The 17,078-nt window shown below is 42.3% G+C and overlaps 1 protein-coding gene across 5 annotated transcripts in view; it reads left to right on the top strand.

Moving 5' to 3' along the window:
* Positions 1–17,078, top strand: part of LOC119020522 (inositol 1,4,5-trisphosphate receptor type 1) — a 78,131-nt gene that overhangs the window by 22,141 nt on the left and 38,912 nt on the right. For 2 of the 5 annotated variants that reach the window (XM_037099880.1, XM_037099879.1), the window contains exons 12-39: positions 1,229–1,383; positions 3,145–3,244; positions 3,565–3,725; positions 3,829–3,970; positions 4,781–4,939; positions 5,514–5,686; positions 6,700–6,819; positions 7,423–7,617; positions 7,725–7,976; positions 8,068–8,209; positions 8,299–8,452; positions 8,534–8,724; positions 9,268–9,400; positions 9,481–9,535; positions 9,624–9,789; positions 10,046–10,219; positions 10,328–10,402; positions 10,517–10,654; positions 10,736–10,861; positions 10,969–11,169; positions 11,258–11,509; positions 12,304–12,429; positions 12,557–12,685; positions 13,810–13,930; positions 14,857–15,041; positions 15,126–15,274; positions 15,365–15,476; positions 16,152–16,187. In XM_037099880.1, the coding sequence (XP_036955775.1) occupies positions 1,229–1,383; positions 3,145–3,244; positions 3,565–3,725; positions 3,829–3,970; positions 4,781–4,939; positions 5,514–5,686; positions 6,700–6,819; positions 7,423–7,617; positions 7,725–7,976; positions 8,068–8,209; positions 8,299–8,452; positions 8,534–8,724; positions 9,268–9,400; positions 9,481–9,535; positions 9,624–9,789; positions 10,046–10,219; positions 10,328–10,402; positions 10,517–10,654; positions 10,736–10,861; positions 10,969–11,169; positions 11,258–11,509; positions 12,304–12,429; positions 12,557–12,685; positions 13,810–13,930; positions 14,857–15,041; positions 15,126–15,274; positions 15,365–15,476; positions 16,152–16,187 (4,122 nt within the window). Of the gene's footprint in view, positions 1–1,228; positions 1,384–3,144; positions 3,245–3,564; positions 3,726–3,828; positions 3,971–4,780; positions 4,940–5,513; positions 5,687–6,699; positions 6,820–7,422; positions 7,618–7,724; positions 7,977–8,067; positions 8,210–8,298; positions 8,453–8,533; positions 8,725–9,267; positions 9,401–9,480; positions 9,536–9,623; positions 9,790–10,045; positions 10,220–10,327; positions 10,403–10,516; positions 10,655–10,735; positions 10,862–10,968; positions 11,170–11,257; positions 11,510–12,303; positions 12,430–12,556; positions 12,686–13,527; positions 13,555–13,809; positions 13,931–14,856; positions 15,042–15,125; positions 15,275–15,364; positions 15,477–16,151; positions 16,188–17,078 lie in introns of all 5 variants that reach the window. The other 3 variants (XM_037099878.1, XM_037099882.1, XM_037099881.1) reach the window with 3 other exon arrangements.

Genomic DNA, 17,078 nt, shown 5'->3' with positions numbered 1-17,078 from the left:
TAAAAACAACAGGTTTCGGTTTGATAACCAGTTAGCTTCCATTAGACAGCTAACATTGGCATTCACCCACATTCTAGCTAACGATACAGTTTTGATGTGAAACAATTAGCAGAGGTGCAAGTTGATTTGGAAATATCAACGTATATCTTGGTGACATTTGTCTCAACCTTCATGTAGTGTGAGACACACTGGCTGTTAGCAAGCGGTAGTGTTAGCTAGATAGTTGTTGAATGAACAAGTTATCAAATTTGCTGTTTTGCCTTGAAATATGGCCAAATGTGCCTCCAGACTTTCACTGTCGATCATCTTCTCAGTTGTTGATCAATTGACAATCTGTAAAATGGCAATTTGTCCTATGACATAGTTTTATCATACAACAATAAAAAGGTCTCCGTGTGAATAAGGTCTACAGCACCTCTTGAAGACTTTTAACATTTTTGGTGCTCCTTGTGTACCTGAAAACTCTGAAACTGCCTGAACTGCAGAAGCTGTTTCCAGCAGTAGATGGGTGAATGTGTTTTTGCCTAGCTAGAGGGCATTACACGTCAGTCACCAGCAGATGGCAGACGTTCACTGTGAGTGAATGCCTCTTTCTGCATTGGTGCTTCAGTTCTTAAAGAGGCTGGCTCAGACTGTGTACATGAGGCCTTCACATCTGCTGACCAGGCGGCGGTTGAACCGGCTCACAGTCGACCTGCTTCTGAGTTTACAGCGTTGCTTCCACACGACTGAAAAAAGAAAACACCCCGTTGATTAATATGTTTTTATTAGGATTCAACGGAGATATTTACTGAAAGATATTTACTGAATTGTGCAAGATCTGGAAATAATTTAAAATCTCCAGCTTGATTTGATGAAGTTGTTTAGCCTCAAGGCTTTTCTGCTGACTGTTATTGGCTTACTGAATGATGACTGTGACATTTTATTGGGAAAATTTCACTTACAAAGAAAAGACGTAGTTGCTCTTTTGAGTAAAAGGGACTTTGAACTGCGCTTGCCTAACTCACTACGTTTCATTTTTACCATATTGAGTCAGTTCCTAAAAATCCATCCCATGTCACAGCAATAGTCAACCTTTTCAGTAAAAGACCTGACTGTTGTTGTTCCTGACACGTGGCAGATAAACTCAGCTGCTCAAGATGGGAACATGTGCTTATTGTAAAGGGTTTTTTTTTTTTTGTATGATTGCACTTTTCTAATCATGGTCTGTCTTGGCTTTCCTCTCCAGCTGGACTCGGAGCAGGAAGCCTTACGGGCCCGTCTGAGAAATGTCCAGGACAAAGTCATGTACACCCTCGTGTCTGTGCCTGACGGGAATGATATCTCCTCCATATTTGAGCTCGACCCCACCACTTTAAGAGGGGGAGACTCACTGGTGCCCAGGTAGGGAGGCCATAATGTTAAGGTGGTGAGTTTGTTCAGACTTGTTCCTGGTCTGACACTATTTTCACCGAACACCAAACAACAACAACTTCTGTTGTATAATAAGTCATCTTATTATGCTTCATTAACCATGGAAAGTGTATCACTCTCTATGTAAGAGAGTGTGTGGCTGGGCGATACTCAAAATAATGGTTACGCACAAATTCACACAAATGAACCAGAGCGAATGTCTCATCTTCCTGGTATTACTGTAAGTGTGAGGGCAGATGTGTCGGTGCTTGTTCATGGCGCAGAGGGATTCATTCGCTGCTGTGACCAATCAATATTGTGCGTGCTTGATTCATGTTTTTCACTAGAACTGCTTTGACTTTCATTAGAAAGAAACAGCACGAGGAAGAGGAAACTGTCATAAATGTCCCAGGGTTTGATGTAGTGATGTGAGCACATAGGTCTTGCTGAAACTTGAAGTAAAACTTACCGTGTTTCTTGTGTACTGGGAAACAGTGGTCAATTGTGTACTCAGGTGTGATACTAAGGTTTGGAAATGCTCTAAAAGTCCTGGATTCAACATGTTACGTAAAGTAAAAGTACATAAGCATTAGAATCAAATACAGAACGGCGCATTAAAATGTAGACATTACTAATAGTAATAATAGTTCTAATAACTTTTTTATAAAGGTAGCTTCATTAGTTTTAAATTTTTTCATCATTACCTGCAGATACTGGACAGGAATGAATACAAATCTTGCAGGTTTAAACTGCAAGGAGCACGTTTTGTCTTTGGCACAGTTACATTTAAGAAGAGTGACATGGAGACTTTAATTCAAGATCCAAAGATATTATCATTTGAAGTTGTAACACAACGTAGCACTGAAAGACAACGGTATCCTACTTGTGTTGAGCAAATATTGCTCATGGACTTAGCTTCACATGACTGTGACACTGTTAAAAGCACTTATCGTCAAAGAAATGATCAGCTAACCATTTCTCTTCTAACCCATAAAGCAAGAAATATTCGGTGTCTATAATCAAAGATAAACATGAAAAGTCGATGCACTCATTGTGATCATTATGGGTGTAGATGGTAACGGACTGTATGGGGGGCAGGGTTGACCAAATCCTACATCTCAGATGGCCCTGCATCACGTACTCTTCAGTGGAGGGGACCATATCACTTTCTCTTGTACATTTGGCCACAGTAGAGTCGACTATCATGTCTTATCTGCCATAAGATAATCTAAGAGGACTCTTCAATTCTTCAAGACTGCAATTCCCAGAGATTTGCAAGTTTCAGGGATCAGGTTCAGCAAGATCAGGTTCTGGGAACAGCACACTAGGTGATAGGTTGAAGCCTGAAAAATACATTTGAAGCCAGCTGCAACTTGTGCACCAAAAAACGCCTGCCATCACCCAATCTTGTCCTGTATTCACATTTGGAAATCCAGTTATTCTGGGTTTGGATTTTCCTCTATAGCCATCATAGTTTTTTTTGTTTTTTTTTGCCAGTACAGACATGAAATAGTTCTCAAATGGCATTCAAATGGTCTTACAAGTCTCGAATTAAACTTGTCAAAATCTGCAAAAGCCCCTACAAAGAACGCCGCTCTGTGTTTACAGTTGTTGACAGTATTGGCAACCTTTTATTGAAGATGCTTTGTTATTTTAAACGTTTCCTGTTTAAGTGTCAGTATGCACTGTCTTGTATTTGTGCTCCAAAAATAATATGCAATCATAATAGGAAATGAAAAAATGTGTTTTCAGGAACTCGTACGTGCGCCTGAGGCACCTGTGCACAAACACATGGGTTCACAGCACCAACCAGCCCATCGACAAAGAGGAGGAAAAACCTGTTATGCTGCGCGTGAGTGCACGTGTAAAACTATTTGTCACCTGCCACTAGACTAGGGTCAATAAATGTTGCTGGGATGGAATTCTGTCGTTGTTTATGAGCTTTTTTTAAAATCACAGTGGGGTCATAGAGTCTAAACCAACTGTTGTCAGCTGAACTAGCTGAACTGCAGGGGGTAGAACAAGCTTCTGCCCCCTGCAGTGAAGTCATGGAAGTGTTTCAGAACTGAATAAGTGCCCTGTCATTTGTTTTGTACCAAGAGACCATTTCAGAACACTCGAAAATATCTCACGTTGTTCTGACAAAGTGGTACATCTCTTCTCCGTTTAAAGATTGGCACCTCAGCACTGAAAGAAGACAAGGAGGCTTTTGCTATTGTGCCTGTCTCTCCGGCTGAAGTGAGAGACCTCGACTTTGCCAACGATGCCAGCAAAGTGCTGGCCTCTATTGCTGGAAAGCTGGAAAAGGGCACCATCACACAGAACGAGAGGAGGTATAAAATGCACAGTGGTGCCGTGTTGTGAATTTCTAACTCGTAGCGAGGTAGCCCTGTGTGCTGTAAATGCTTTGCGTGTCTCTTTTGTGTGTCCATTCAGAGCGGTCACCAAGCTCCTGGAGGATCTGGTGTTCTTCGTGGTGGATATTCCCAACAACGGTCAGGACGTTCTTGAGATCATGGTCAACAAACCCAACAGGGAACGACAGAAACTGATGAGAGAGCAGAATATTCTCAAGCAGGTAACGTCTTGAAGATAAAACATTTGACATTCCTGCAGTAATAAGGATTCATTTGTTATATATTTTGTTAAGTTGTATATTTACATGAGCCCAAATGTTTCCAACAATGTCAAAGCCTGGAGAAAAATGTAATGTTATTCAAATACCGGTGAGTTGCTGCGTGTCGCTGTAACTTTCAGGGAAACATCAGATGAGATGTCAAAGAGTGAGGAAGGAAACTGGCAAATGTGGCTAAACATAATGTGAATAAAACTTAACACATTAAATCAACTGGGAACATTCCTCACAGTCACATTAGATTGATTTTGTTTTCCTTTTATGTACATTTATAATCCTTACATTGATCATTTTAACTTAATTATAAAGGCACAGTACTCTTGTCCATCCAGAGTTTCCCATCCTTCCTTCCCCCACCCTGAATGGCTCATGGGTAAGACAACCCCCAAAATAAGTAAATAATATATAATTGAATAAGCATAATGTAATATAGACGTGTGTCATTATGGTTTTACAAAAAAGACAGCAGCTCCCATGATCCCATGCTACTTTTAACTTTTGTTTTGATTGAGATGCCTCTTGACAAAAATTACATACAGTACTATTAATATAGTCAGTACGACCTTTTGAACAAACTCTCAAGTTCTCTTTAACATGAGCTCGTTTGAACGTCACTTAACCTCCCCTCCTAACCTTTACAGCACTCTTTCGCGTAACTCAGAGAGGTCTCTCATGCTTTCCCCAGCCTGCCATTTGTACCTCTATCTTTAGATGTAGTGTGGTTACAATTGTCATCCCTTCCCTTGTATCCAGATCTTCAAGCTGCTGCAGGCTCCGTTCACAGACAGTGGGGACGGGCCCATGCTGCGACTGGAGGAGCTGGCCGACCAGCGACATGCCCCCTTCAGACACATCTGCCGCCTGTGTTACCGGGTTCTGCGTCACTCTCAGCAGGACTACCGCAAGAACCAGGTTCAGTTTTGTCAGTTTTGCTTTATGAGACATGGGGTGTACGTGCCGTTGGAGTTCATGGGAAAAGGTGTTTCCCAAAATATTTTGATTCAATCTCATAGTAAATAAAAGAAGACTTTTTTGCTCTGACGCAGCTCTGATATGATTATCATAACAAGAAATTAATCTATGAAGTGTAATTGAATGTCCTGCACAGATTACAAGGATCGCCTTTTTATCGGATTTTCTAGCAACAGAGTGATACCAGCTCTCGTGATACTTTAAAGTGATACTTTAGCAAATACTTTCTTCACATTCCTGTTTTCCAAGAACAGTTGATTTCTCTTAAACACATTACAGTTTAAATGTTAAAGGGCTCATTTAATTAGCTTAAACAAGGAGGCGGACTGGTCATTGTGAACATCCTCTGTTTCCCTGCACACACATGGTCTGTATCACTCAATATTAGTAATGAATATAGACATAATAAGATTAAAGATAAAGGCTGGAGGGTAATAATGTCATTTTTGTCCCCCACAATGAGTCTTTGTTTTGGTTTTTGTGTGCTCAGACTGTTTATCCGTCTGTCCCGCAGGAGTACATCGCCAAACAATTTCGATTCATGCAGAAACAGATTGGCTATGATGTCCTGGCCGAGGACACGATCACAGCTCTGCTCCACAACAACCGCAAGCTGCTGGAGAAACACATCACTGCTGCAGAGATCGACACGTTTGTCAGCCTGGTGCGAAAGAACCGGGAGCCCAGGTTTGTGCACCTCTGTGTTTGTACACCATGAGCATAGGGATCTGCGCGAAAAGGCAGAATCAAAAAATCAAAAACAAAATGATCCGCAAGATAACGTGTTTATATCCTGATTATAATCTGTTTATGCCGACAACGCAATGAACACCATAAGCGCACTTATAACTCCACTTGAACCAGGCAAGAACACAGTTCACACAACAGTCAGCCTGTAAGTGTCAAGTGACAACATTTTTTGAATGTCCTTTAATGTCTCTAAAGTTATATTTTAAAATGCCTCTTTGCTGTTATGATAAATCAATATAGTGTCCTTAGGTTATCAAACTGCAATGTGTTGGAATGTGTGGCCAATTGACATTAGTGATGCAAGATATGGATTTTCTTCAGCTGATAACCTGTGTTTACCTGCTGCTCATGGCCAGTTTTGACAAGATACCAGATAATTTTGTCATTTAAGAAGAAGCTCATAACATGTAGTTTATTCAAAACCTCAGAGTTAGAGAGGCTGAGATGTCATGACAATAGATAGTGTAATATTTAATTGCCGGAAAAAAAGATTTGTTTAGAACTCATAGACATTTTCAAAGAGCGAGCCCGTCGTCTTCCTCTGAAACTGTAAAAGCATCCATGCAGGAGACGACGTGTTCGGCTTCCTTTTTCTTCCTCACCGTCCACAGAGCTCTACCAACGTGTTTTGCGGTCCGGCATCATCATCCCGACACACAGCATGCTGCACTTGTGTGTGTGGATTCTGTGCTTGTTAAGTCAATTTATTGGCTCTGAGTTCTTTATTGGAATAATACATAATATAATATAGATATTATAATAATAATATAAAGATTTACACTGTCGGGCTGATGTTTTATTGGCCGACATATGTGTTAAGTCCCAAACAGTCATGGTGCATTAATACTGTATGCTAAGATTTTTCAGATGCTTGAGTTTTATTCTTTTACAAAATATCATAAGTGATTTTGCATATTTTTTTCTGTGTGTGTGTCTGTGTGTGTGTCCAGGTTCCTGGACTACCTGTCAGACTTGTGTGTGTCAATGAATAAGTCCATCCCTGTGACACAGGAGCTCATCTGTAACGCTGTGTTGGACCCAGCTAACGCAGACATCCTCATAGAAACTAAGTGAGTTGTCGCCCCCCTGTCTCTAAATATGTCTGACATATGTGACATCGACAGAATCATAGAATCACATTTATGTTACTTATCAAATGAGGCATTAACCGTTAAAAATAACAACATACAACACAAGATAGTCCTCATTTTAAAGCTACCATGCATGGAGGTAAGGGATGTAGTGCTGACCTGATAAGATGATTTAATACCAGCTGATTTTCAGATAATGAATCAATAACTGTTTGAATACAACTCTATATTAAACTTTGCTACTTTCGTATCATTGTGAAGTTAATATCTTGTGAGTCTGGCATAGTAACAGGAAATGTGAAGACACTTTGAGCTCTTTCAGAAGATTCATCATTCATAAAAGTAATTAATTGCTGCCTGTATGGGATATAATGATGAAGATGCTGATCAGTCTCTCTTGCAGTACAGATGCACAAATGTGTTAATGAGGCTTGCCCCATCCTTTTTTGTAAAGCTTGGGAGTGACAGTAATGATGTTAGCAATATCCTAATCCCCAGTGCTTTTGTTCCAGTTTGTCACAAATGCTTACTCATTCGTTTCAGTCATCCTCTAACAAAACACAAAAAAATCTCCCCCCACAGACTCGTGCTGTCGAGGTTTGAGATCGAGGGAGCGCCTCTTGGGGAGAACTCTGTGGAGTCAGAGGAGGACGAGGAGGAGGTGTGGTTGTTTTGGAAAGACTGCAATAAAGAGATCCGCAGTAAAAGCATCAGGGAGCTGGCCCAGGATGCTAAGGAGGGCCAGAAGGAGGACCAGGAGGTGGTCAGTTATTACAGGTAGCTACTGGACTTTATGATGTTGTCTGCGTTGAAGGAGATTACACTACTCCCGTGTCAGTCTCCGACGTAAATCTGACTCTACTGGTGTGTATTTCCCACCACAGGTACCAGCTGAACCTGTTCGCAAGGATGTGTTTGGACCGACAGTACCTGGCTATCAACAAGATCTCCGGCCAGCTGGACGTGGACCTGATCCTGCGATGCATGTCCGATGAAGACCTTCCCTATGACCTGCGAGCCTCCTTCTGCCGCATGATGCTGCACATGCACGTGGACCGTGACCCTCAGGAGCAGGTTACGCCGGTCAAATACGCTCGACTGTGGTCTGAGATTCCCTCAGAGATTGCCATCGACGAGTGCGTAAATTATGGAGAATTGTTTGTATTGTTCTCTTTTTTGGGTTTGTTTTAGATTGATTTGTACTTTTTGTTTGTTTTCTCAATATAGTTATGACAATGATGGAACGTCTAAAGATGAAATCAAGGAGCGATTCTCTCAGACGATGGAGTTTGTTGAGAACTACCTGAGAGACGTAGTGTGTCAGAGTTTCCCATTTGCAGATAAAGAGAAGAACAAACTCACCTTCGAGGTCAGTATGACACCATCACACTCATGTCGAAGCTCTCGCATTTTAATGGTGAAATCAGCATATTAAATTCCTCTATTTTCCATGTTTAGGTGGTGAATTTGGCCAGGAACCTGATCTATTTTGGTTTCTACAACTTCAGCGACCTGCTGAGACTCACCAAGATCCTGCTGGCCATCCTAGACTGTGTCCATGTGAACACTATTTTCCCCTTTAACAAGCTGGAAAAAGAAGATGAGAGCAAAGGTACACATGAGCAACACGCTTGCTCAGTGGAGGCCCAAATAGCTCATGAACATTAAGCTGACGTCTTGCGTTTGTTTCCAGGCAGTAACGTGATGAGGTCCATTCACGGGGTAGGAGAGCTGATGTCCCAAGTAGTCCTGAGAGGAGGGGGCTTCCTTCCAACGACATCAACCACCAGCACCAATACAGACTCAGTTAAGACCCAGACTGAACCTGAGAAACAGGACATACTAGTCATGGACACCAAGCTGAAGATCATTGAGATCCTGCAGGTGAAGAACAAGCAGTATTATACTTAAATACACATGCAAGCATACGGCGCATATCACAGAGCCTTTGAGTGCTTATAGAAGGATACAAATGTAGATACTGAGGTCATGTTTTTACGACATTTAGGGTTTGAAATACTTTTGTGCATGAGATATAATTTCTTTCCTTATTTGTGTTTTATTTGTGTGCATGAGATAATTTTTCCGATCCAGTACTTCAGATTAAAACATGTCCACTTCTGTTTGACCAATGCCTTAATTGAAAATGATGAGGGTCCTTGAATTGGATGGATTTGCTGTTTATCAGACCACAAATGAGACAAGAATCAGACTGGGGAAGTGATAGACGAGTCCTGCTGGTGATACGCTTAGTTCGTGCAGAGTTATTAATCAAATCGTGGGGAAAAATGTATCTCGTGCCTGTACACAAGCATTTCAAGCGCTTGATGTAGTAAAACATGGACTTGATTTATATTCTTCTTCACAGTCTATCCATCCTCTAAAATGTTCTCATATAACGCCTGTTCTTTCTGTCGTGCCCCGCAGTTCATCCTGAATGTGCGCCTGGACTACAGGATCTCCTGTCTGCTGTCTATATTCAAGAGGGAGTTCGATGAGAGTAACTCCCAGAGTGATCTATCTGTCACTGGAGCAGTAGAAGGCCCGAACAACATGCCAGGTTAGGTTAACTTATGGCTGCATTTTACACTAGTGTGGGACAAACTACACGGTTGATTACGAATACTGTTTTGTTTTCAGGAGCTCTGGATTTTGAGCACATAGAGGAGCAGGCAGAGGGGATATTTGGTGGCAGGTAATCCTACTTTCAACAGAGAAAGAGTTGCAAAGAAATATGAGAAAGAGGACGTGTTTTCATTGATGTGTGCTCTGTGTGAGTTTAGTGAAGAGAACACCCCGCTGGACCTGGATGACCACGGTGGCCGAACCTTCCTGAGGGTCCTGCTCCATTTAACCATGCATGACTATCCCCCGCTGGTGTCCAGAGCCCTGCACCTGCTCTTTAGGCACTTCAGCCAAAGGCAGGAGGTCCTGCAGGCTTTTAAACAGGTGCCCCGATGACTAATACACATCTAGAAACTGAAGCAGTGAAAATCATACCAGTTCAAATAAGATGATTCATGCTTTTAAAGTTAGATTTGAATGTGGAACCAGCATCGTATTGCCATTCCAGTTTGTTCTGCTCTGTACTTTATCTTGTGACAAATAAGATTATCCTCATTGATCCCCAGAGGGTTATTTTGGGTTTGATGGTTGGTTTACCTCAAAACCAAAGAGAGAATCATACCGCTCTATACATTCACAGGTCCAGCTGCTGGTCACCAGCCAAGACGTGGAAAATTACAAGCAAATCAAGTCAGACCTGGACCAGCTGCGCTCTATCGTAGAGAAATCTGAGCTGTGGGTGTACAAGAGGCAGGGGCCAGACGAGGGAATGGATGCAGGAGAGGGGCTCTCCACTGAGCCTGAGCATAAGAAGGTGCAGTGTGTCGTACATCAAAAGACGGCAAAAAGCCTGTCACCAATAAATGTCTTCACCAGAGTAAGGCCTTCTTCTCTGATGCATTGTTTCTGGTGTTCTCTGTAGGGGGATTCAGGAGGCACAGACAAACCAAAGAAAGCAGAAAGTACCAGCAGTTACAACTACAGGGTGGTAAAGGAGGTAAATACTTGACTTCCAAATATGGTTAACAAGCTTTTATCTGCCTTAGTTTGTTGCCACACACTTCTCGCTCCTACATCTTCTGTCGTTTTTTCTCTCACTTTTCTCTGTCAGATCCTGCTGCGTCTCAGCCGGCTTTGTGTCCAAGATGGTCTGACAGGCAGGAAGAGCAGGAAACAGCAGCAGAGGCTGCTGAGGAACATGGGGGCTCACGCTGTCGTCCTCGAGCTCCTGCAGATCCCCTACGAGAAGGTATCAAGGGTTTCACTTAAAGACATGCTTTTTGGGTATCAAATTGGACAAACCGTCACATCAGTCCATTTTCCTCATCAGGGAGAAGATTTGCGAATGCAGGATATCATGAAGCTCGCCCACCAGTTTCTGCAGAATTTCTGTGCAGGAAATCAGCAGAACCAAGCCCTGCTGCACAAGCACGTCAATCTGTTCCTCAACCCAGGGGTGAGCCGCCCTGCCAAACAACGCTCATCTCATATGAATGTTAATATGAGTGTTAATTTAAAAAATGGCTGATACGACTTTAGGCAACTTCTCTTCCTTTTTTTCAGATTTTAGAAGCCGTCACCATGCAGCACATCTTCATGAACAACTTCCAGCTGTGCAGCGAGATCAATGAGCGTGTGGTCCAGCACTTTGTCCACTGCATCGAAACACATGGCCGCAACGTCCAGTACCTCAAGTTCCTTCAGACTATTGTCAAAGCAGAGAATAAATTCATCAAAAAGTGTCAGGACATCGTTATGGCAGAGGTCACGCTTCGTACTTATCTGGTATTCGACCTATTCTACAGTGTCCTCGTGTCCTGACGTGATCATGTATATTTGTTTCTGCCCACAGCTGGTGAATGCAGGCGAAGATGTTCTGGTCTTCTATAACGACCGCGCCTCCTTCCAGACGTTGGTGCAGATGATGCGATCAGAGCGGGACCGCATGGATGAAAACAGCCCTCTGATGTACCACATCCACCTGGTAGAGCTCCTGGCTGTCTGCACCGAGGGCAAGAATGTCTACACAGAGATCAAGTGTAACTCCCTGTTACCGCTGGATGACATTGTGCGGGTGGTGACCCATGAGGACTGCATCCCCGAGGTGAGATGAGCCTCGGACAGAGCTGTGCTGAGTACAGCTACGAGCAAACCAAAAGCCAGACACGGAGCAGACTGAGTGGGCACTCTGTGAATTTTGAGGCTCTCAGAGCAATTTTCAATGCATCTAAATGCCACATTCACAGTAGCACAACCAGCTCATTCAGGATGTATCATGAAAACATCAGATTGATTTTCATCCGTTGTCATCTGTTTAAGCCCACAGAATGATGCTCACTGCCAAGATGACATCTGTTCACAGTATGTGCCATTAGTCTCCGGCCTGTGTTAGATTAATGTCACATATGATTTTTTTTGTAGTGTGTAGTGTACTTTAAATGTTTCGCTGTCCATTTAGGTTTTTTCAAATAGCTGCAACCAGATTTGTGAAGGCTTCCACTCATACAGTATATTCACATACGTCACAAATCACTCTATGGCCTCCATGGCAAATATCAGCTTCCCAGAAAAAAAAAAAGATGGCTCCTACAGGGTGAAAACAGATTTTGTGGAACAATAAACTGATGGACCACGAGAAAGAAATGAAGCAATGAGCTGAGTATGTGAATTTATTAGGAGCCTTTTCATATAGGCCATTTGCATTGCCACACTCTCTGTTAGCCAATTGGCATCAACAGACACACACACCTTATGGAGCCATCCTGGTGACATTATTCATAAAGTGTTAATTTTAAGGACAATGGCACATGAATGTCTGATTGTTTGATTTTCTCACCCTCCACAGATTCTACCGCTAGTACTTTTTTTTGTGTTTGACCCTAATCCCAACCTTTTCAGGTGAAGATAGCTTATATCAACTTCCTGAACCACTGTTACGTGGACACTGAGGTTGAGATGAAGGAGATCTACACCTCCAACCATATGTGGAAGCTCTTCGAGAACTTCCTGGTTGACATTTGCAGAGTAAGGAACACCAGGCAGCTCTGTAGCAGCTCTGACCTTTTTTTATTTATTTATTTATTCTTAACCACATTTAAGATGACAAGGAGGTTAAAATACAAGCTATTTTGTTATGTTTTCTTGATTACAGGTGTGCAACAATACAAGTGACCGCAAGCATGCAGACACTGTTCTGGAGCGCTATGTGACGGAGACGGTCATGGGCATCGTGACGACTTTCTTCAGCTCACCTTTCTCTGACCAGAGCACCAGTCTGCAGGTATCTAATCACACACTATCTTATTTGGAAAGTGAGAAAAATACATATTTAGTAGGAACAAAACAAAGCTAAACTGGTAAGTATTATTTAATTAAAGTAGGTTTGATCAAAAGCAGCTGTGGGAACATAATGTACAGACTGTGTAGAGTGAAAAAGAGAGGTAACACAAGATGGATAGAAGATTGAGATTCAAGTTGTGGATGACCTTCAGCCTATTACTGAACAGTATGTATTGTGGTCTAGGTGGCGATCAGAAAGAATGTAAGTATCGATTACGAACATGTATCAACTATCCCATGTAAACTCAACCAATAGCAAGATACCCCAGAGACACGCCAGATCTTTTAGATGAGAACCAAACCTTCCACCGCAGTGTTTTTCACATTCATTTAAGTGCTTCCTTAAGTGAAACAATTAGTTGTTTCTGAGAATTTTCACCTCCTCGTCATTGTAAGTGGTTACGGACAATGAATGCCCCCCCTTCCCTTCCCATTGTATGTGATAATCCAAATTCTGTTAGTCACGGTCCTGTAGAGCCAGTCGGGCATTACAAAGTTAAGACCACTTAGACTGCTGGCATCCTGTTGTGCTTGTTGATCATTTCCTTTGTAGATGCACAAAAAGTTTACCCTTCTCTTTCACAAATGACCTGACAGATTCGTCAGATGTCTTTTAGCCACAAAATATACAAACATAGATCATATTTTACAAATGTGAGGTTTAAGAGCGGAGACAGCAATCTGTGAGATGTATAGTAATGTATTTCAAATTATGAGTGTGATTTATCTCGGTTATTCTCCATGAATGTTTTGTTTCTTCACTGCTTGTATCCTCTGCTGCAGGCCTCTCTGTTGGGGAAAATATTTCAGGTATTTGTTGTAATTCAATTCAAGAGGGGAAAACACAGAGCTGGGTGTTACAGATTCCTGTTGGGTGCAAGAGAAAATGCTTTGTCTTCTCATTGATGTGTGCACGAGTATGTGTGTGAGGCTGCCTTTTTACCGGGCTAGGTTTGGGCAAATGTATGTGTGTGTTGCTTTCATTCTTTCTTACAAAGCTAGAAAAGTTGAATGAATCGAATAATCTACAGGTTCCTCTTCCCTCTTCTTTTCTCTTCTGCTCAGACCAGGCAGCCAGTCTTTGTCCAGCTGTTGCAGGCGGTGTTCAGGGTCTACCACTGTAACTGGCTGACCCCAGTCCAGAAGGGCTCTGTCGAGAACTGCATCAAGGTGCTCTCCGATGTCGGTAAGATCAAGATCCTTGAGCACTCGCACCGACTTCTGAAAAAGCCCTCTCTTAAAAATCCTTACTTTTAACAGCTCCTAATGTCCAATAGCTTCAACAGTTTGTGTGTTAAAGAAGTATTTCACTGCTGGAAAGATGACCCTTAAATTAAAAACCCAAATATTTTTTAAATTGGCGCTACATGATAACTTACAACAAGGAAAAGCGACTGCAGTAGTTCCGTTTTGCTCAAATGTAGAAAATCTACAACAAACAGAATGCACTGCACCACATCGGGCCTATAAACCCTCCCACTGATTGGTGATGTACTACAAGTTGGCTCTGTTATCAGTTGTCAACCATTTTGAAAACAGGCAACGGTGACATGATGGTAACAAACAAGACCAACAACCACCAAAATATGTTATTGAGCACATTTCTAGGTGAGAAATAGAAAATGAACAGGACTGTGGTTCATATTTGATCTGCACTGCCTCATTTTACAGTGTGATTGGCGGTTATTTAAGCTTAAGTTGTCACAAAACAGAAACAATAGGGCGGCCTCTTTTGCATCATAAACTTCTCTTTTGCAGCTGAATAGTATAAAAGCTACAAACATTTAGTGGAGAAGTAGGCAGTGTTGTAACAGAGTCTTGGTTTATAGTTTATTGGCACTGAGTCACTCTTTCTCTCGATACGACTTCACTCTCTGTATCTGTATAGAAAAATATGGATACGCATACAAAATATGGAAGCACAATCAGTAGCTCTAAAAATCTGCCAGATGTTAGTTTTGTTTCATTTTGATACACTGCCAACATTGTAATGATGTAATGCTGGTTGATTTTTGGCAAAGTTCCTGTTAAAGTCGTGCTTCTTTGTTCTTTATAAGTGCCGCTGATTTTTTTTTCACATTGCTCATGTGTGTTTCTGTGTGTCCCCGACAGCCAAAGGCAGAGCGATAGCCATCCCCGTGGACCTCGACAACCAGGTGAACAACCTGTTTGTGAAATCCAACAACATCGTCCAGAAGACGGCCATGAGCTGGAGACTTTCTGCTCGCAATGCTGCCCGCAAAGACTCCGTGGTGACGGCTTCACGGGACTACAGGAACATCATCGAGAGGCTGCAGGTGTGGGGTTTGTGTATACTTTTTACTGACGCATTTGTGCTAAATCACTGGAGCAGTAAGGAGGTTTCTTTGTCTGGACTGCAGGACATTGTGTCAGCTCTCGAGGACCGTCTGCGCCCGCTGGTCCAGGCAGAGTTGTCGGTTCTGGTGGACGTGCTGCACCGGCCCGAGCTGCTCTTCCCAGAAAACACAGACTCACGCAAGAAGTGTGAGAGCGGAGGTTTCATATGCAAGTAAGCTTTGGAAAAATGCATACCTACCCTCAGCTAATCTATTGCTGGCTAATGAGTGAGTGTGACTTATGAGCTAATGTTTGTGTGCAGGCTGATTAAACATACCAAGCAGCTGCTGGAGGAAAATGAGGAGAGACTATGCATCAAAGTGCTGCAAACGCTGCGAGAGATGATGACAAAAGACAGAGGTTATGGAGAGAAGGTAGGAGGAGCTGCCACGCACAGAAGTAGTGGGGTGACATACTTCATGGCCACTGTATGACCATACATATGTGACAGTTCAAAATGCATGAATACCATCAGAGAAAATAAGTTGAAAGTTCTTCACTTGATTTAGACTTTACAAGTGTATTTTGCTGTAGTTGCATTCACATGTAGGATTATATAATCAAAGAAAGAAGTTGGAACTTATCTAGAACTTTGAAGCCTCATCTTGATGATGTTTTTATACTTCACACAACGCCAACCTTAAATACTTTAATTGAAATGGAAACAAAAAAGTATAGATTTCTCACAGAAACAACAATATGAGATTTATACAGTACATTTTGATGTACGACAACGCGCACACACAGTGCTAATAGCGCCCTTATTTTGAAGGGGATTAGTTTGTTCCTCCTGCAGTCAATAAGGCAGCACTGGTGACTTCTCGGAAACGCTTTCAGCAGCGCTCACCACGATATGAGACTAATTCTGCTCACTGTGGGTAACATGCATTCGTTAATCCTGTTTCCTCTGTGCTGCTGAAGTTGATGAGTATCCCCACGTCTCCTTAACACACTTGACTAACATGACGTGCTGTATCATTGACCTCTGCTTTACCTTCCTCCTGCCTGTGTTGTTATCTAACCACTTTAACCCCTCTGTTCTCTTTCAGCTCAGGGCCTTTGATGATGAGATGGATATGCCTAAGGTTGTTGCTCATTTTCTTCTATTCATGCCCCCGTTTCCTTCCGCTGTTGTCTGTCATGTCTGCGTAACACTAGTAGTCCTCTAACTGTATTGTGGCGGCTGCTGTGGCCGTGTGCTGTAGTTAGCGGAGGCTCTAGGCACAGCTGGTGACATAGGTGGTCGGCTGACTCAGTCCCGCACACCTGCTGCACTGTCTGCCATAAACCGGTGTGTAGATCAACAGAAAAACGGTGAGAACGAAAGAGAGATGCTGCGGGGAGATAAGTGCTGTTGCTCAACAGGGTTGTGTTATCCCAAGTTTCAAATTGAGTCACTTATTGGCTGCGCCAACTGCCTGTGCTCACCCTCGTCACACTGGAGGTTAACATGTCATTCTCTTCCCGTGTAAACATCACATCAAGTAAAATTTGTTTTGGGACATACTCTCTGGGTATATAGAAGATGCAATATGCATGAATTGGCCGCCTGTTGAATTCATGCTCCAAACAAATGGGACAGCTTATCACCTGAGTCACTGAGTATCTGTAGCTGCCATCAGCTGGTTAGCTCGATTAGCCGTGCATCTACTGGTCCAGACTGGGAGCTTGGAGCAGTAGTGTTAGTGTGCAGATTCCAGTCGATATCTCTGCAACATAATTCATACTCAAGTCCAAGTCAAAACATCAAAATTGTTACTTCTTCACATTATCTGGACATTTTTGTTATTTTTTCTTATTTTCAACAACAATTCATACATATTGCGCCTTTAACTTGACCTCCAGTAAAATACCGATGTCACATGTTATTTAACTATATTACATATCCTACTTATACTCATTCAGACAGCATGAAATCAAGATTGGTCATGAAGCTATTGGCTCGTACTAATTAGATGTCAAAAATAGATAAAAGA

The sequence above is a fragment of the Acanthopagrus latus genome, chromosome 6, assembly GCF_904848185.1.
Source record: "Acanthopagrus latus isolate v.2019 chromosome 6, fAcaLat1.1, whole genome shotgun sequence".
Taxonomy (NCBI): Eukaryota; Metazoa; Chordata; class Actinopteri; order Spariformes; family Sparidae; genus Acanthopagrus; species Acanthopagrus latus.
This window is presented reverse-complemented; position numbering and strand designations above follow the sequence as displayed.